The sequence below is a fragment of the Pavona decussata genome, unplaced genomic scaffold, assembly GCF_977016875.1.
Source record: "Pavona decussata unplaced genomic scaffold, jaPavDecu1.1 SCAFFOLD_120, whole genome shotgun sequence".
In the NCBI taxonomy this organism is placed as follows: Eukaryota; Metazoa; Cnidaria; class Anthozoa; order Scleractinia; family Agariciidae; genus Pavona; species Pavona decussata.
Genome location: NW_028145534.1, coordinates 635281 through 655616, shown reverse-complemented (window position 1 = coordinate 655616; position 20336 = coordinate 635281). Strand labels below are relative to the sequence as shown.

At 40.3% G+C, this 20336-nt stretch overlaps 2 protein-coding genes and 2 pseudogenes across 2 annotated transcripts; 1 reads left to right on the top strand and 3 right to left on the bottom strand.

The window, feature by feature from the left end:
• Positions 1-411: 411 nt before the first annotated feature.
• LOC146469696 (uncharacterized) lies at positions 412-3815 on the bottom strand. Its single transcript, XM_085122948.1, has 2 exons — positions 3710-3815; positions 412-2642 (listed from the first exon to the last, which is right to left on the bottom strand). Exon 2 carries the CDS (start codon positions 2638-2640, stop codon positions 553-555), a length of 2088 nt encoding a protein of 695 aa, XP_084979074.1. The 5' UTR covers positions 2641-2642; positions 3710-3815; the 3' UTR covers positions 412-552.
• Positions 3816-6169: 2354 nt separating this feature from the next.
• Positions 6170-9330, top strand: LOC146469695 (uncharacterized; annotated as a pseudogene).
• Positions 9331-11090: 1760 nt separating this feature from the next.
• LOC146469694 (uncharacterized) lies at positions 11091-12867 on the bottom strand (annotated as a pseudogene).
• Positions 12868-15851: 2984 nt separating this feature from the next.
• LOC146469693 (uncharacterized) lies at positions 15852-19324 on the bottom strand. The gene is made up of 2 exons (XM_085122947.1): positions 19189-19324; positions 15852-18121 (listed from the first exon to the last, which is right to left on the bottom strand). Exon 2 carries the CDS (start codon positions 18117-18119, stop codon positions 15990-15992), a length of 2130 nt encoding a protein of 709 aa, XP_084979073.1. The 5' UTR covers positions 18120-18121; positions 19189-19324; the 3' UTR covers positions 15852-15989.
• Positions 19325-20336: the final 1012 nt, after the last annotated feature.

Genomic DNA, 20336 nt, shown 5'->3' with positions numbered 1-20336 from the left:
GAAAAAAGCGACAAACGGGAAATTGTAGCACAAAAACGGTTTGTTTTGGAAATCATTGCCTTAAAGTTATCTTGAGTTAATTTTTTGGTGCAAGGTTTTCGCCAAAAATGTCACTCAGTGAATGTGTTCGTTCTACGTTCTCAAATAATGCTAGCTCTCATTTCAGGAATGGAAAAAGTAATTTAGGCTTTGAAACCCCCTGATTTCACCAACGGCATGAAGTACATGCTACTGAGTATCTCATGCTTGTGTTTTGATAGCCTTGCCTTCGTTTCCACAAGTCCAAGAACTCTCGTGCGTGTTTTCACGTCACTGGGTAAAAGTTATGTTTTTGCTCAATAATAAACAAAGAGAAATTCAATTTCTTATTTAGGGGCATAAGGTAATCTCAGAGATCAAAACAAACCAGTGTTCTACTTTCTGCTTCTCGTTTTTATTTAACCTCTCCTTAATTTTCCACGCAATTTCGCATCTTAAGTCTATTTGACTCTTCTATAGGGATGCGTTCTTTATTTACTATAGCTGTCTACTATTATGGTAGGCTAAGTGCTTCTAAACGCCAGAGACTTCAATAAGAAACTTCCCATGCATGTCGCGGCATCGGTGATTCTCTGTATCGAATTCGTCACAACGACCTATCCGCCAAGCATCACCTCTATAAAGCACATTGATGGTGTGCTGGTGACCGGCTCCAGTTGTTGTCGTCAAGGTGAAGATTGTTCCTAATCTCTTGGCCTGGTCCACTTCTGTTTGCGTCAACTCCACTTCGTGGCTGTGTGCACCTGGGGGATCCTTGGTTGCGTCCTGCATTTTCAGTGTTAAGGGTTTTTCAGGTTCGGTTGTTTCTTCACCAGAGTCTCCACCAAGAGGCTCCCTGTAGGTGAAGCCATACGTCTTGGACTTCATCAGGATGTCTTTTGCTGCTTCAAGTTCCTTCCACACGGCGCTGCCTTCTCCATGGACGGGCATTATGGGGTACCTCTGACGACATACACCCACTCCACTAATGGAAGGAAGGAAGATACGTGTTCCACTGGCTCGAGTAATCCTGACGACTCCATCCTTATCCAGAACTCCAACGCTGTTTTGGGTTGTGTCTGCGGCATCGGTGCTGACTTCCTCTCCTGAAAAGAAAGCTGAGGGTGTTTGATAATACTTCTTACTGTTTGTACCATTGTACGCCGTTTTTGTGGATCTTCCTCCATTGCGATCATTGGCAGAAACAGTTTCTCCTAGCGGACTGTCTACAAGGCCTTTGTACTCAAGGTCAAATGGATTCCATCTGTTTAAGGGTGTCAAGTAGATTATTTCAAGTGGGATGGCGTACGAGTACTTCTGGCTGACTGTCGTGCAAATTTCTTTTCTCCTCCTTTTCTTGCAGGTGGTCAGTTTCATTCCTGCTACTTTGGGTTGTGTTGTCATAGCCATGAACAAGTTTTCATCTGCGTAGCCTCGATGTCTTATGGACTGGCCCATTGCACCTTTCTCCAGAACCTTGAACCAGCGATGATAGTAAGCAGCGTTCAATTTTCCAGTTTTCTTGGGGTCAATTGTGTAGGCCGGAAGACCAAACGCTTCATCCGTCAGGCTCCCTTGGTAATTATCTTTCCCAGGAATCTCACTCATGAGCTCATCCAGTAGTGAAAACGTCGGATCGTTGTAGCTCTCGTATTTGTCCCACGTACCTGAGTCTTGAGGGTTGAGTTGGAATCTTGCTGCTCTGGTGTCAGCGTGTTCTTCGTATTTTGTTCGAGCAGGAAGTCTTGCATGAAACTCATCAACTACACGAAACCTGTTTAATGGGATGTCACGACTCACTGGATGACACAAAATACGATAATTCCACTGGGCGAAAACAGGGATCGTTTCATTGATGATGTCTATGATGGTGGTGGGTAGGAAGGAAAAGTTCTCTAGATTGTCTTTCCTTCCAGTATAGGATGTGAAGCGGATCTTTTCTTGTAGATCTAACCAGGTTTTTGCGTCAATAAAATGCCTGTCACTTTCAAAGGGTTCATCGATGTCTTCTGTTGCTGTCGTCCATGCACCTTCCAGATAGCAAAGTACTGGTTTGAAGTACTTTCGGTAATCTCTGACAGAGTGATCTTGATTTTGCCATGCCTTAAACCATTCGCGCATCTCAACGACCTGCTCATCAACGGTTGCTTTATTTTGGACCTCTGGTGGTACTTCTGGGAATGGAATCGGTTCTGTTGCATGGTAATCTTTACTGGCTTTATTGGCCATGACGAGTGCGTAATCATTGTGCCTGGTCCTGAATTCCACTCCATTGAGGACCGCGATGAATTCTCCCAGACCAATAGTACGGATGTTATTAGCGTGTTCATGAATGGTCATGACCCTTTTGGAGTGGCCGTGGGTGTCTGCAAAGTAGTTACGTGTTCCCTCGTGGCCGAGACGCACTTGTTTTACCCCGGAGTCACCATGAGACCTGATGCGTTCTTCCACAAACATCTGCTGTAGCATGACTTGCCTGGAAAGATCACCCACAATTTGACGAAGTGATTCCATTTCAATTTGTTGATCCTGGTTGTTGTTTGCGTCGCTTAACGGCTCGTCGCCACATGTACTCGCTGTAAGTGTTATGGCAACGAGTAACGTAATGAAGAATGAGGCCATTTCTGTAGAGAAAGAAGATGCAATTTTACACCACAATTTGTAAAATCGCTTTGACGTTTCTAGTTGTAAAGAGGAGTTGCATGGCTGAAATTGTTTTTTCTTCGAGTTGAAAAGACATCCTGGTCCTATTCTAGCCGCGTAATTGCGCAAGGATAACGCGAAACTTACAAATGAAAATTTAGACCTAGCTCACAAGGCGTAAAAAATTTTGTTATATATTCTTCACTATTGAGTATATGTATGTTGTAGACAAGAAATAAAGATTTACGACGGTCGTCATTTGCACAAATGCAGCTTGTAATTGATATTTTTTTTCGTTTTTTTTTTGTAACCGAATTTTTAGAGAATCCAAACTAGTAGTTTTATGGTCATAGATTTGACTCCTGTTGGGTGAAGTTGCATTTTGTTATTCCGAGTATCAGGCCTGTGTCACTCACTAAAAAAATGTATCTCTCACAAACATTAATTGTCGGAATTTTTCACTATTTTACCCCTATGTTGAGGCAAGTGACTTTTGTCTAGCTAAATGGTTCTCCGCTCAGTTTTTATCATTGATGAAATCAATAAAAAACACATTTTTATTCTGAATTTGTATTTTGATACTGGATGTTTGTATCTGGCGATAAATTAATACACCGATCCGCTTCTCTCGAAAAAAGAATATCAGCTACCTTTTTCTTCTCTTCTATTAAGTGAACTTAGCTGTTCTCATTTTTGAGAGAGGGTAACTATATGATATTTTGGATTGACGAAGAGGCTGCCCGCTAAACTTTACGAGTTTTTAAGCAAAATGTACGTGACGGAACTAACACCCAGAAACTCACAGTAAAACCATATATTGGATGTTATTAGTGCTAACCTTGGTTTCACTTTACGGGGAACATTTTTAAAAAGGGCAACTTAAATAAGCCGATAAACTGAATTCTAGCCCTGGTAACATTCCCAGCCACGTTTGTTCTCAGGCTACACGTTCTAATGAAAAAATTCCAAAGTATTCCGTAAAAAGATAAAATGAAAAACTCCTTACAACTGACTTACAAAAAGAAAACAAATTACGGGTGATACGTACCTGAAAGTAGAGAAGCTTTGAAAACTTTGTAAGAGCTTGATGCTTGAGTATCCGCTTCAGTCCACGAACAAGACAAAACACTTTCAGATCTACATAACGAAAGCTTTAAAATCAGATCCTTACAACAGAGGCAAATTCATAACGCTTTTAATGTTTTATTTCTTTTATTTAGCCGACAGCGTGTTTTACTTTTCAAATAATATTGATACTTCTGCCTTTTGTGATTACTCCTGAAGACAGTTGTCATTGGATAACGCGGATGGTCGGTTAGTTTTGAAACAGTCCTCTTCAAATAAGAGCGTAAACATTGTACAGCACCTGGCTAGCGTTTTTTTTTTATAAGTTCACAGTTCACTTTAAATCAAGGTACTTTTATGGAGAACAGCATAAAATTCCTTGCATCTACTTCTTTGTGAGTAGCTTGTTAAGCAGTTGTCTGGGCGTAAAAAAAGCGGGAAAAGGCATTTTCGGCTTTCAACTTCAGCAGCGTAATATTTAATTTGCTTCAAAAACTTATTAATAATTCATACGCCCATTGACCTATTAAATGGTCGATAATACATCACGTACAGTGACTTTATATTGATAAACCTCCTCCTTATTAGTATGCGGTGTTTTATCAGCTGATATAAAACACTTCTCATTAGTATGCGGTGTTTTGTCAGCTGATAAATTACTCCTCATTAATATGCAGTCTTTTTGTCTTATGTTAATTCCTAACGTTGACAAAAGAATAATTGTTATGAACTCTATTGACACACGCTTTTCCAGGAATGTTTTTGAAGCCGTTCAAAAAACTTCAGCAGGTGTTTTGTTTAGAACCACTAGGCTGAGCCTCGTGGTTTAAAAGCCAATAAAACACTCCTGCTCGTTTTTTAAACGTTACTTAATTTAGACCCATTAGTTCCGAACAATTGTTCCAATGATTGAGTTATCTTCAATGTAAATATTTTGCTGTGTGTCATGCAAAAGTAAATCTCACCTGGAAAGATAAATGACATTTTTGCCTTTCTGTTGGAACGTACTCAAGTAACATGATATTCGCAAGTTTTCATCCATTACTGTTCTTGCCGTTGGAAACTTCTTTGGTTACTCTTCTCAATGTTAAGTTACTTTTCTCAATGAAACAGTCTTACGCAGAGTGTTGAAAGAAGAATTTGGATTTGTTTTTGAAGCGCCGTAAGACGCCCACCTGCCACTTGCAAACAAACATTTTCAATTTTTAATATGCAGTTTTTATATTATTCTGATGATTTTTCGTTTAAAAATAGCATATAATCTCGATTTACTTAACAAGGAGCATAAGTATAAGAACAAGTCAGAAAATGTGACCAGGGGTACTGAGGTAAGAGGGGTAGGGTTTACAAATCTCATATCCCAACCCATATCTTACAATCCCAATTTTGCCAAGATCCAATTCCCAGGGCGTTAAATCCCATTTTCCCTGCCTGTGAAAAGAAGGGAAATTTTCCAGTTTACATTTTACCCCTAGCCCTTCAGTAACCTCAAGTCAAGTTCTTAAAGGAAGTGCTTACTATAGGAATAGCCACCAGTGCATTTCAACTCAATGCTCAGTGCTCAAACCAAAAGTGGCTTATTTAGAGGCGATGGATTTTGAACGTGATATTATCTGTGTGATCGTTTTACATTATTTTGTGAAAAGGAAATTCCAAAAACCAAGGATGGGTTAACGCTTTTTTTCAAAATGCGATGAATTTTGATAGTGGTTTCATAATTTCGGAAACAGTCTTTTTACAATAGCCGATAACTTCTTCGTGAATAGACGGTAAAAATAACCGGTTACCGACTCCGAACAAGAACCCTGTGTCGGTATTGGTTATGAAGAGTCAATTACATGAAGAAAACTACACCTTTATTCGCATCAGTGACTTCTTTCTAACTGGGTTAACAAATAAACCATGATCCATCAAAAACTCGAGCATCATGATGACCAAGTTTTTCAATGTTATTTACAAAGATAGCCTTCATCACTTCCTTCTCAGGTGTCTTGAATGCAGCACCTCTGCAGATACTCATATCCCCGCATAAAAGTGATTGGTTACTACAAAACCAAAACAAATGCGTTAAGTTAGAAGCCCGATTCTCGAGAATAAAATGCTGATTCCTCAACTCAGAAAATTGATGGGTCAATCAACAAATGATTGGTTTTATTTACTCGCATCGTGACTTCGTTGACCAATCAGGTTTATAAGCCATCTACTGACGATCTACAATTTCCTTTATAAGAGGGGTTTTTTCTAAAGAAACTGCGCTGCTTCGTCGGTGGGGAGTAGAAACGAATGTTTGGTTTATCAGCAAAATAAAGTTCATATGGTACTTAAGCCACCGTGAAGAGATTTCAGTGCCGACGTTTCGAGCGTTAGCCCTTCATCAGAAGGGTTCGCTTTGGCGAAAGGATAACCATCGAAACGCCAGCACTCGAATTTCTTGTCTCTGACGATGACTTCTGCTCAGGTTATAGAAACGTAAACGTAAGTAGTTTTCACCACAAATAGTCCTCCCTAACGGCTTCACTTACCCTGATCATCATAATCTCCCTACTTATGATATGATTCCTGACTTGAAATTCTTAACGAAATAAATGTTATTGTGATTGCTATCATTCAAATATTTTGGCTGGAAGCACGAACGAATCTAACCTTTCTGAAATCCTCTGCTTTGACGACAGGGCGTAGTATTTCCTTGGTTTAATTTTAATTTCAATTTTTTTAAATACGATTTGAATTTTTAAGAGCGTCAAGGGAGTTTAGGAAGATATCACTTAAACGCCTTTCAAAATGTCCACCCACATCTAATACGTATATTCTCGGTTTTCAGCTGACGGCATTAGATTATGCAAATTAGGTTTCCGCCATGTTGGTGCCCACGTGCGGTGTGAAATTGTATGCAAATCTATGCCATTTCTAAGCGCTTTTGTTCAAACTCTTCGAGTAATTCATCTTTCTAATGGATATTTCCCAAGAAAGCGACCAAAAACCACAACGTCCGAGTGCGCTATTTAAAGAAAATTTTTGTGGTTGGCGTAGATCCAGCGGCATTTCAGCTCAGAATGTTTGCCTCCTATAGAGGTCTCGGACTTGCTATCCTATTTAGTTTTGGAAACGAGTTATTAAACAAATAAGCAATTTAAGGCCTTCAAAAGTTTGGAGGCGTACAACCAAATGGTTTCTGGTTTCGTTGCGTCAGCTCAAGGGAAAGAAATCGCGGGCAAGATTGTTGTTGTGGCCAAGGTGAGACATTCACAGCGAATGAACGATCCTCTTGTGAACATTTGGATGATTGTAGAAAAGGACGGCACCATTATCTCCTTGCATTGCTTAGGCTGCAAGGCAGGACTGGCTGAATCCTGTTCTCATCTAGCGAGCGTGACGTTTGATATGGAAGCTGTGACACGGATTCATGGAAAGCTCGCCTGTACACAAACGAAATGCACATGGATTTTACCAACATATGTCAACAAAGTACCATATGCAAAGGGAAGGGACATAAACTTTTCATCAGCTAAAAAACTCAAAAGCGCGCTGGAACAGAAAATCGAGACATTACATCAAAATACTGGGGAAGGAAGCAAAACAGAAGAACGCTGCGATCAAACCCAGTTTGCATCCAATGCCATTCCATCATTTGGAGAAATGCAGGAAGTCTACGCTTGCAAAATCAAAGCTGTAGCACTTAGCCTAATCGATCCCCATGCCGACCAATTTATTGACGATAGCTGCAAGATGCCAATTATTCCTGACTTGTTTGAAACGGAAAATCTTAAACTGGACTACCCGGAATTAATCAAAATGTGTGTTGGAGTAACACTGGGTGTTCCTGAAGAACACATTAGCAAAGTAGAAATCAGCACACGCGCTCAAGCAAGTGGTTCTGGTTTTTATAGACATCGTGCTGGCAGAATTGGTGCATCTCAGTGCTTTTCAGCCCTTCACACAAACCTTGCTCAGCCCTCCCAGTCTTTGATTAAGACAATTTATTACCCAGGCCTCTATAAAGTCAACACCAAAGCTACGAGGTATGGCCAAAAGCACGAAAGTGATGCCATAAAGGCATATGAAGCATCCATGAGAGCACGTCATGTGAATTTAGAGGTCAAGAAGTGTGGGTTATTCATCAACAAAGAGAATTCATTTCTTCATGCCACCCCTGATATTCTTGTGTCCTGTGACTGCTGTGGAAGTGGAGATGGAGAAGTTAAATGTCCAATAGACATTGTTGATGGCAACTTTGAGGACTATGTTAAACATAAAAATTCCTGTCTGGAAAAAGTTAATGGGCATTTACAGCTGAAAAAAAAAGTGACAGGTACTACTATCAAGTACAGCAGCAGCTTTTCTCAGTCCCAAATCTGCAATATGATGACTTTGTTGTGTGTGCCATTGATAAGGCAAAAAACACTCATTTATTTGTGCAGCGTATATATCCAGATGTGCAGCACTGGAACTTTGTTTTGCCTAAACTAGAATTATTCTGGAGAATATGCATTCTCCCAGAGATTTTGGGACGGTGGTATACCCGAAGGTGCACAGTACCACCTACACTACCAAGCAAGGATGTAATTTGTTTTTGTCGCGTAGAAAGAGACGAGGACAGCATTTTATGTTGTAACAAGGACTGCCCTTACCAAAGGTTTCATCCTTCTTGTCTCTCTCCCACCTCCGTCGCAATGCCAAAGACCTGGTACTGCCCTCACTGTTCCAGACTTCCTCAGTACAAGAGGAAAAGGAATACCAGAAAATCCTCACGACCTACTGTTGTGTCAGATCATGCAGCGATGAAATGTGATAGTATTGATAGTATTTGTATTTGCAAGGCAAAGCCTACCCCCACCGACAAGTTAGTTGAGTGCCATGGAGAAAGCTGCAAAAATGGAAAGTACTTCCACCTTGCTTGTCTTGATTTGAAGCGAATGCCAAACAATCACAGAACTACCTTGAAATGCCCTGCATGCAAAAAGGTTGCTCCTGCCCAAGCTACAACCACCTCTACCACTTGTTCTTCTTTGTCAGATTCCTCCAGTAGTGAGGATGAAAGTGATGTCGTTATAACAAAAGCCACCCAGGGTGAAACTGATAAGACCAGTGCATTGGATAATTGGACCATTTTGAATTAATTATTAACCCTACTGGATGGCTAGACTGTGATATCATTCAACGAGCTCATGTTTTATTACAGGCTGAGAATCCGGCAATCGCAGGTTTTCAGCGACCAACACTTGGCCCTGTGAGAAATTTTGATGTTGTTAGTGATGAATTTGTTCAAATTTTGCACACCCCGGAAACGATCATTGGGTGTGTGTGAGCTCAATTGGGTGTGTGCCTGGATATGTAAACCTTTCTGATAGCCTCTATCATGACTCAGTTATAATTCAAGAAGTAGAGGAACAAACTAATGATTTGATAGGGGGACGTTTGATTGCCCTTGACCCAAAGCCAGTGCAGCAACAAACCAATGGGAGTGACTGTGGGGTTTTTGCAGTTGCATTTGCCACCTGTTTAGTGTTTGGAGTAGACCCCACATTTATAAAATTTGATGTGCAAGGTATGAGACCTCATTTAGCAACATGTCTAAGAAATGGCAGAATCAGTTTGTTTCCTTAATTTTAAAAACAGATGACTATTTTACAACAGTAAATGGAACCTGGAAGATTGTCAGACTGTAATTTTGTATTTTATCATTTTCAGGCATTTCAATTTTTGATTCTGTGGCTTTGATTTAAAGCAATTCAGACAAAGCCTTCACATAAAATATTAGGCAGCCATTGTGTGGTTCCAGATAATATCCACACCTCCCCCATGGAAGGTTTTTTCTTTTGAGCCCTCCTTCCCCCCCCCTGGAATTTCCAATTAAGGTTCATACTTTCCCTCATAAATTTTGGCTGTTGAGACCCCCTTCCTCTTGGAATTTCCAACGACCGTCCATAGGGTGGGAATGAATATTTTCTGGAACCACACATTCTCACCACCCATGCACTGCATGTCAGTAAGTGTGGGACACCTGTATTTCTTTTGCCGAAGAACACAAAGTTATACCATTACAGATGTAACAATGTTTGCAAAAGCAAAATTCAAGAAAATATTATACCTAAACGTAAAAGGGGAATGGACATTTAAAAGGGCAGAGGTCATTACATTTTCTTACAGGGGAAGTGAACACTGTTGTAAACTTAGAATATCCAGTAGCCAGAGGCTTACATATTTCCTTTACAAAATCATACCAATCCTCTAATTAAGCCACCCCTCTTTAGAAAAAGAAATTTATGAAGCCATCCCTCCCCTTTCAAAAAAAGACCTCTTACAAATTTTCGCTATTTTGAGATTTGCGTATAATTTTTCTTTAATGTTCCCAACCCATGAAATAACACATGACAACGAATATGTGGGAAAAAGGGGTAGGGGATGAAGTACTCGAGTTGCCGATACACATCCATCTTTAAGGATCATACAGGTCAGGTCGCTTGGCAACGAGAGTGCTAAGCCTCACATGGGGTCATCATCCCCAGGCCACTGGGAGGCCTTATTCCCATCTGTGGGGTCCTAATTCCCAGGCCCTGGCCTCACATGGGGTCCAAATCCCCAGGCCCTGAGAGGTCCTTATCCTCTCGAAAAGACTGATCATCAACCAACTATGTACTCATTGTTACCATCTTAACACAGCTATCCTGGGGTCTGAGTCTATCAAGATAGCTGGAGTTCTTCGTCCCCTCCCAAATTTTATAACATTTGTAACAAAGTCTCAATGGGAACAAAGACCCTTCACCAGGGTTAACATCACATAACAAGTGAGCCAAAATAAATAATTCCACAAGTAATAATCATTTCTCGTGACATTGATGGCACCATGTAGAAAGTCACAAGGTTGATTAATTACTTTGAATAAAATTTGTATTCTGTGCTATAATTATGTTGCAAATATGCAGACAAGACAATGTTTGGACCAATGATTGGAAAGGTTAAGAGAATTATGAAGTGTACACCGGGAATGTGAATGAAGCCCACCGTCTTGATTGACGATGCTTGTTTGCTGTATTGTGATTAGCCTATAATGACACCGCATGTCATATGCACGAGGTTGAACTGACCTTTTGATGTAAACACAGAGGCCATTGCATTACAGATCTGTTTTCTTAGAGGCCTAAGCTGTTAACTATTGCAATTTCCCTTTCATGGTTGTCACATTAACTTAAAATTATATTATCTATCCCCTGAAATAAATTAAACACCCAGGTGGCTTAATCAGAAGACTTAACCCTTTCACTCCCAGAGTCAATTATGGAGACCTGTAATTTTAAAGTTCTAACTTTTTAGTCTGTGGACGAAATCCTATGGTGTGACTATTCAAATGAAACCTCTTCGGCAGTACTTTTGCATGGTACCATTTGTTTTCCAATATTGTACAAAATGAAATTTGGAATTTTTCTTGCATTTTGATATTTGGCACTCTTGGGAGTGAAAGGGTTAAGGTATATAAATGTGAAGTTGATCTAATCAAATGGTACAATAGGAGGAAAAAATTAACAAGAGCTGCACAAACTCTTATCATATGATCTACCAATGCAGTACGCCTGTCAGAGTTTTCATGATTACATATCAGAAAGTCAGTTGGCAAGATGCCTTCCAGTATAGTGAACTTCCGTCAAAGCAGTCCAATAACACGTTCAACATGAATCCGCACATTCGCAATGCCTCTTGTCTGCTCCACGTCCACTGGGTTGAGCTGAGATTTGCCTTTTGTGAAAGCCGGTATAATTAGTTTAGCATTTCTCAGTCCAACACTCTCAGTGATGGTGAATCCCCGATCGGCCATCACCATGTCTCCAGGAATCAGTTTGTCCAGGAACCACAGTTCTCAGTTAAAAATTTATCTGAGACACGACCTCCCCAGGCTTCAGACACAAATGAAATAGCTCCTTGTGGTGTTATGCCTACAAGAATTTTGATTGAAATTTTGACTTGAAAAAGTCTGTGCCCTGGCTAGCAAGTTTAAAGGTCTCTCAATAAACGCTTCAAAGCAGTCGATCACAACAGTTGTTTTCTTTCCGAATGCATACTGGAAGCACTGTGGCATTGTTCTCCACAGTTGGTCCCTGTCAGGCCAGTACACAAAGGGAAATAACCTTGTGTCCATCGAAACAATCCAGTGGGAAAATATTCTGGAAATTGTTGACACTGAAACAACAAACCGGTATGCAAGATCCTGCAACGGTACATTTAGTCTTAGTTTCATAAGTACAATGATGAACTCTTAAAATCAGTTGAGCGACTGTGTTTGTCATGTAAAATGTGGGGAGACGTGCTTAAAAACAACCATTAGTACTTCCATAGACGGTAGCCCAGTGTAAAAGCAAATTTTATCGTCTGTGAGTGTCAAAGAAATCCTTATTTGGGGCTTGATATTTAGTTGTTTGAAACATGTAGTCAAACTCGGTGGTTCGGCACTCGGCGTCGACTTTAACAGTTTCCGGTTCTTTTTTTTCACCTTCGCTAACTGCTATGGCCGCTAGATCTGAAGAAAACGCCTCCTCATTCCCTTCGTTTCGACTTCCCTCTTCTTTTGTCGAAGTACTTGGCTGCCTAAGGTCGATCTGAGCAACTGGAATAGAAGGAAGGCTGCTTTCTAGGAGCTTTCGACGTTTCTCTGACACTTCGCGTTCTTGTCGTTCGACCGCAAGTTTCTCTCGTTTCTTTGCCCTTTCAGCTCTCTCTGCGTTCGCTTCATGGTCTAATTGAGAACGATAATTTTTCTTGCCCAGTTGCAATGTGGGCACCCAATCAACGTTGTGCTTATCCCAGGAAGGAGCTGGCTTCCCAGAAACAAAATGCTTGCCACATACCCGTTCGCTTTTGAGCACGTTTTTCGATGCCGTGTCTCCGCGACTGATCGCTTAAATTATCCAATTTTCTCTCCGTTCTGTAGTCAGTTCTTCTTCAAGTTCTCCTTTGTTGGTTGCCACTGAGAGGTATTCGATAATATCCAATCCCTTTGTCTCGGTCACTTCGACTTCCACAATCAAAAACAATGCAAAGCACCATTGCCACGCTTTCTTTCTCACTGTGATCTATCTTTTGAGCGCGTTTGTTTAGGCACCAACATGGCAGATAGCAACCGTCGTCAAGGCGGAGGTCACGTGGGTGAAAACCAAGAATACTTCTAAATTTGCGACAACTTACAGAAATCTTTAAGTATATATCTGTGAGATGGCAGATGTTGGGGACTCCCGGTCAAACTTTGGTTGTCGTAGTGATAATGTATCAAAAATGTGGCATACTGCGTCGTGACACCTTTTGACCAATCACAGTCAAGCCAACATATACGGTGAATTACAGGGACTTCCACACTTAAGTCGGGTGCTCCAACTCGGGGAGGTCCTTGGTAAAATATAGTAGAACCTCACTAACTCGAACTCCGAAGGGAAACAAAAATTAGTGCAAGTTATAAAGCGGGGTTAGCTTAGCTTTGAATTTCCATTATCCTTTTAAAACTAATAAATATTGTGGTATTATCATTCTTCACAATCACGTATAACCTGGGTGCAATACGTCTTTTATAAATTGCCTGTAGTTTGTATGGGAATTATAGACAACTAAGTTCGAGTTAGCAGGGAGTTGGAGTTAAGCGAGTTCAAGGTAGCGGAGTTCCGCTGTAGGTCCTTCTTCTTCTTCTTCTTCTTCTTCTTCTTCTTCTTCTTCTTCTTCTTCTTCTTCTTCTTCTTCTTCTTCTTTTTCTTCTTCTTCTTCTTCTTCTTCTTCTTCTTCTTCTTCTTCTTCTTCTTCTTCTTCTTCTTCTTTTTCTTCTTCTTCTTCTTCTTCTTCTTCTTCTTCTTCTTCTTCTTCTTCTTCTTCTTCTTCTTCTTCTTCTTCTTCTTCTTCTTCTTCTTCTTCTTCTTCATCCAAGAAACCCCACCCCCTTCAAAAATGAAGATTCTTGTGAGGGGTCATTAAAAGTAAATAAATAAATAAATAAATTGGCTAACAGTATGCAAATTTTAAAAAGATGAACGATAAATAAACAAATATTTAACAATTAGACGGCGAGCTCGAGGTTTCTATCGGCTGATAGTTGGCGAGGGGCGAAGCCCCGAGCCAACTATCAAAGGCGATAGCGAGCCGTCTAATTGTTTTAGCATACCTCAGTGATCGATCTATGAAGCAAAAAAATCTTTTTATTTCATAAATTTTGATATAGTTGTGCAATGATGCATGCTAAATCGCACGCGCTCTGACAAACTGCCGTCTATCGATCGATAGACGGCACCTGTGTAGCCAATCAGATTTCGCGTTACGCGATAGTCGGTCACTGAGGTTTGCTAAAAATAGACAAGTAAAGGAAACAAACGGATACGGTCATTAAACTAGTACTTTTTCGAAAGAGTCCAAGTTCGGCAGAGTGGCAATATCTTCGGGTAACGAGTTTCATTCCCTTATTGTGAGCGGGGAAAACGAGTACTTGTGATGGTTAGTTTTTGAATATGGTAATTCGTACGTATTTGAATTCAGATGTCTGCTGGCCCGTCGCATTAGGATTAAATGCGGCATTCCATCTGCAACTTATACAATATGCAGTCTCATTGCTTTCCTTCTGCTTTGAAGTGAATTCCATCCCAGCTGGTGTAGTAAAACTTCTACGCTCGCCGTGCGATTGTAATTCCTGACAACAAAGCGGACTGCTCGCAGATGTACCAGACACAAGTTTCACTCAGTCGCTTACATCCCGAACGCTGCTTCAAATCAGATATATGGAGAGAGTTCAGTGCAGTAAGTAATAAAGAGAGAAACTATAAATTTTAATACTGGTTATTACGTATTAAGTAAAGTGGTCTAAATTTTTCATGATTTGGCGTGATTACAGCAGTATGGACGACTCATGTCAATTGTGAAGGTAATTAATAGCCTAATCTCGGAGCAGTCGGTGGCTAGATCACGTGACAGTGTGAGAAAGCTCGCCTTTATCACGTTTTCGCGTAGACGTTTTACAAGTTTTCATGCTCATGTTTATTTAAAAAAAACGTGAGAAGGCCAACAGGCCAATTGTCTCACTTGACTCTGAAAATAAGGCAAATTACATCAAGGTTCAAATACGAATAATTAGTTTCCAATGTTTTAATCCCCTAAGCCTCGGCGCCAAATTAGGATTTTAATGTGATCTATTTCGTCTGATGTCTTGATATATTTACACTTAAAAGTGTTTCAGGTTGCTGGGATGAATTTTCTCAGTAAAACTTCCTATAAGTCATTTAATTTATTTTTCCTAGTTTTGAATGTCGCGTTATGGTTGTTGTCGAATTGGTCGATTTTCTTTTTCTCAATAGGGCACTGTCCCCTATTTTAGTGTCCCTTTGAATACCCAAAAAACAAATTAGTATCATTAAGAACATTAAATTAATGGTTCAGTTTTGTCAACAATTATCCTACTAGTGCAAGGAGACCAGTATTTATAATCTTTGGTTATGGATGGCCAGGATTGAAATCGATTGGAACTTGAATTGAAAAAAATGGCCAATTTTTTTCTAGTTCTTCATCTGTAGTTTAAAGGAATCCCCAAGCAACTGATGTTGTGTGATCTTCCCTGGAATAATCCCTTGGTATTTTATTCTCAGTGCTCTAAGGAGCAATTTGATGTTAGTGAAAAGGTGCCTTGTCAAATATTAGAGTAGTTATTTCCTTTATAATATTAATATCATGCAGTGGCATAGTTTTGAACAAAACACAGAAAAAAGCGACAAATGGGGAATTGTAGCACAAAAACGGTTTGTTTTGGAAATCATTGCCTAAAAGTTATCTTGAGTTATTGTTTTGGTGCAAGGGTTTCGCTAAAAATGTCACTCCGTAAATGTGTTCGTTCTACGTTCTCAAATAATGCTAGCTCTCAGAAAAGGAATGAAAAAAGTAATTTAGGTTTTGAACTCCCCTGATTTCACCAAGGGCATGAAGTGCATGCTATTGAGTATCTCATGTTTGTGTTTTGCTAGCCTTGCCTTCGTCTCCACATGTCCAAGAACTCTTGTGCGTGTTTTCACGTCACCGGGTAAAAGTTATGTTTTGCTAAATCGTAAACAAAGAGAAATTCAATTTCTTATTTTGGAGCGTAGGGTAATCTCAGAGATTAAAACAAACTAGTTCACTTCTTTGTGCTTCTCGTTTTTATTTAACCCCACTTTAATTTTCCACGCAATTTTGCATCTTTATTCTACTTGACTCTTCTATAGGGATGCATTCTTTATTTAACATAGCTGTCTACTATTGTGGTAGGCTAAGTGCTTCTAAACGCCAGAGACTTCAATAAGAAACTTCCCATGCATGTCGCGGCATCGGTGATTCTGTGTATCGAATTCGTCACAACGACCTATCCGCCAAGCTTCACCTCTATAAAGCACATTGATGGTGTGCTGGTGACCGGCTCCAGTTGTTGTCGTCAAGGTGAAGATTGTTCCTAATCTCTTGGCCTGGTCCACTTCTGTTTGCGTCAACTCAACTTCGTGGCTGTGTGCACCTGGGGGATCCTTGGTTGCGTCCTGCATTTTCAGTGTCAAGGGTTTTTTAGGTTCGGTTGGTCTAACACCAGAGTCTCCACCAAGAGGCTCCCTGTAGGTGAAGCCATACGTCTTGGACTTCATCAGGATGTCTTTTGTTGCTTCAAGTTCCTTCCACACGGCGCTGCCTTCTCCATGGACGGGCATTATGGGGTACCTCTGACGACATATACCCACTCCACTAATGGAAGGAAGGAAAATACGTGTTCCACTGGCTCGAGTAATCCTGACGACTCCATCCTTATCCAGAACTCCAACGCTGTTTTGGGTTGTGTCTGCGGCATCGGTGCTGACTTCCTCCCCTGAATAGAATGCTGAGGGGGTGTGGTAATACTTCTTACTGTTTGTGCCATTGTACGCCGTTTTTGTGGATCTTCCTCCATTGCGGCCATCGGCAAAAACAGTTTCTCCTAGCGGACTGTCTGCAAGACCTTTGTACTCAATGTTAAACGGATTCCATCTGTTTAAGGGTGTCAAGTAGATTATCTCAAGTGGGATGGCGTACGAGAACTTCTGGCTGACTGTCTTGCAACGTTCTTTCCCCCTCCTTTTCTTGCAGGTGGTCAGTTTCATTCCTGCCACTTTGGGTTGTGTTGTCATAGCCATGAACAAGTTTTCATCTGCGTAGCCTCGATGTCTTATGGACTGGCCCATTGCACCTCTCTTCAGAACCTTGAACCAGCGATGATAGTAAGCCGCGTTCAATTTTCCAGTTTTCTTGGGGTCAATTGTGTAGGCCGGAAGATTAAACGCTTCATCCGTCAGGCTCCCTTGGTAATTATCTTTCCCAGGAATCTCACCCATGAGCTCATCCAGTAGTGAAAACTTTGGATTGTTATACCTCTCGTATTTGTCCCACGTACCTGAGTCTCGAGGGTTGAGTTGGAATCTCGCTGCTCTGGTGTCAGCGTGTTCTTCGTATTTTGTTCGCGCAGGAAGTCTTGCATGAAACTCATCAACTACACGAAACCTGTTTAATGGGATGTCACGACTCACTGGATGACACAAAATACGATAATTCCACTGCGCGAAAACAGGGATCGTCCCATTGATGATGTCTATGATGGTGGTGGGTAGAAAGGAAAAGTTCTCTAGATTGTCTTTCCTTCCAGTATAGGATGTGAAGCGGATCTTTTCTTGTAGATCTAACCAGGTTTTTGCGTCAATAAAATGCCTGTCACTTTCAAACGGTTCATCGATGTCTTCTGTTGCTGTCGTCCATGCACCTTCCAGATAGCAAAGTACTGGTTTGAAGTACTTTCGGTAATCTCTGACAGAGTGATCTTGATTTTTCCATGCCTTAAACCATTCGCGCATCTCAACGACCTGCTCATCAACGGTTGCTTTATTTTGGACCTCTGGTGGTACTTCTGGGAATGGAATCGGTTCTGTTGCATGGTAGTCTTTACTAGCTTTATTGGCCATGACGAGTGCGTAATCATTGTGCCTGGTCCTGAATTCCACTCCATTGAGGACCGCGATGAATTCTCCCAGACCAATAGTACGGATGTTATTAGCGTGTTCATGAATGGTCATGACCCTTTTGGAGTGGCCGTGGGTGTCTGCAAAGTAGTTACGTGTTCCCTCGTGGCCGAGACGCACTTGTTTTACCCCGGAGTCACCATGAGACCTGATGCGTTCTTCAACAAACAACTGCTGTAGCATAACTTGCCTGGAAAGATCGCCCACAAACAACTGCTGTAGCATGACTTGCCTGGAAAGATCGCCCACAATTTGACGAAGTGATTCTACTTCAATTTGTTGATCCTTGTTGTTGTTTGCGTCGCTTAACGGCTCGTCGCCACATGTACTCGCTGTAAGTGTTATGGCAACAAATGACGTAATGAAGAGTGAAGCCATTTCTGTAGAGAATGAAGATGTAATTTTACACCACAATTTGTAAAATCAGTTTGACATTTCTAGTTGTAAGGAGGAGTTGCATGGCTTGAAATTGTTTTTTCTTCGAGTCGAAAAGACATCCTGGTCCTATTGTAGCCGCATAATGGCGCAAGGATAACGCGAAAATTACAAATGAAAATTTAGACCGTACCTAGCTCACAAGGCGTGTAAAATTTTGTTATATATTCTTCACTATTGAGTATATGTATGTGGTAGACAAGAAATAAAGATTTACGACGGTCATTATTTGCCCAAATGCAGCTTCTAAAGCTTGTAATTGATATTTTTTCGTTTTTTTAAGACCATCCAAACTAGCAGTTTTATAGTCATAGATTTGACTCTTTTGAGAGAAGTTGCATTTTCTTATTCCTAGTATCAGGCCTGTGTCGCTCAATAAAAAATGTATTTCTCACAAACATTAGTTGTCGGAATTTTTCACTATTTTATCACTACGTCAAGGCAAGTGACTTTTGTCTAGCTAAATGGACCTCCGCTCCGTTTTTATCATTGATGAAATCATATATTATGAAAAACACGTTTTATTCTGAATTTATATTTTGATACTGTATGTTTGGATCTCGCGATAAATTAATACACCGGTCCGCTTCTCTCGGAAAAAGAACATCAGCAACCTTTTTCTTCTCTTCTATTAAGTGAACTTAGCTGTTCTCATTTTTGAGAAAGGGTAACTATTTGATATTTTGGAGTGACAAAGAGGCCGCCCGCTAAACTTTACGAGTTTTTAAGCGAAATGTACGAGACGGAACTAACACCCAGAAACTCACAGTAATACTATATATTGGATGTTATTAGTGCTAACCTTGGTTTCACTTAACGGGGAACATTTTTTAAAAATGGCAACTTAAAAAGCCGATTAACTGAATTCTAGCCCTGGTATCATTACCAACAACGTTTGTTCTCAGTCTACACGTTTTAATGAAAAAATTCCAAAATATTCCGTAAAAAGATAAAGCTAAAAACTCGTTAAAAATGACTTACAAAAATAAAACAAATTACGGGCGATACGTACCTGAAAGTAGGAGAGCTTTGAAAACTTTGTAAGAGCTTGATGCTCGAGTATCCGCTTCTGTCCACGACCGAGACAAAACACTTTCAGATCTAGAGAACGAAAGCTTTAAAATCAGATCCTAACAACAGAGGCAAATTCACTAAAAAAAAAAAAACAACAACAGAGGCAAATTCATAACTCTTTTAATGTTTTATTTTTTTTATTCAGCCGACAGCGTGTTTTACTTTTCAAATAATATTGATACTTCTGCCTTTTGTGATTATTCCTGAAGACGGTTGTCATTGGATAACGCGGATGGTCGGTTAGTTTTGAAACAGTCCTCTTCAAATAAGAGCGTAAACATTGTACAGCACCTGGCTAGCGTTTTTTTTATAAGTTCACAGTTCACTTTAAATCACGATACTTTTATGACGAACAGAATAAAATTCCTTGCATCTACTTCTTTGTGAGTAGCCTGTTAAGCAGTTGACTGGGCGTAAAAAAAGCGGGAAATGGCATTTTCGGCTTTCAACTTGAGCAGCGTAATATTTAATTTGCTTGAAAAACATCATTAATAATTCATACGCCCATTGACCTATCAAATGGTCGATAATACATCACGTGCAGTGACTTTATATCGATAAACCTCTTTCTTATTATTATGCGGTGTTTTATCAGCTGATATAAAACACTTCTCATTAGTATGCGGTGTTTTGTCAGCTGATAAAACACTCCTCATTAGTATGCGTGTCTTTCTCTTATGTTAATTCCTAACGTTGACAAAAGCATAATTGTTATGAACTCTATTGACACACGCTTATCCAGGAATGTTTTTGAAGCCGTTCAAAAAACTCGCAGCAGGTTTTTTGTTTAGAACCACTAGGCTGAGCCTCGGGGTTTAAAAGCCAATAAAACACTCCTGCTCGTTTTTTAAACGTTACTTAATTTAGACCCATTAGTTCCGAACAATTGTTCCCTGAATGATCGAGTTATCTTCAATCTAAATATTTTGCTGTGTGTCATGCAAAAGTAAATCCCACCTGGAAAGATAAATGACATTTTTGCCTTTCTGTTGGAGCTTACTCAAGTAACATGTTATTCGCAAGTTTCCATCCATTAGTTCTCGCCGTTGGAAGCTTTTTTGGTTACTCTTCTCAATGTTAAGTTAC

Excerpts from the sequence above, each read along its gene's own strand:
- LOC146469693 (XM_085122947.1), bottom strand. The coding sequence starts at position 18,119 with ATGGCTTCACTCTTCATTACGTCATTTGTTGCCATAACACTTACAGCG.
- LOC146469696 (XM_085122948.1), bottom strand. The coding sequence starts at position 2,640 with ATGGCCTCATTCTTCATTACGTTACTCGTTGCCATAACACTTACAGCG.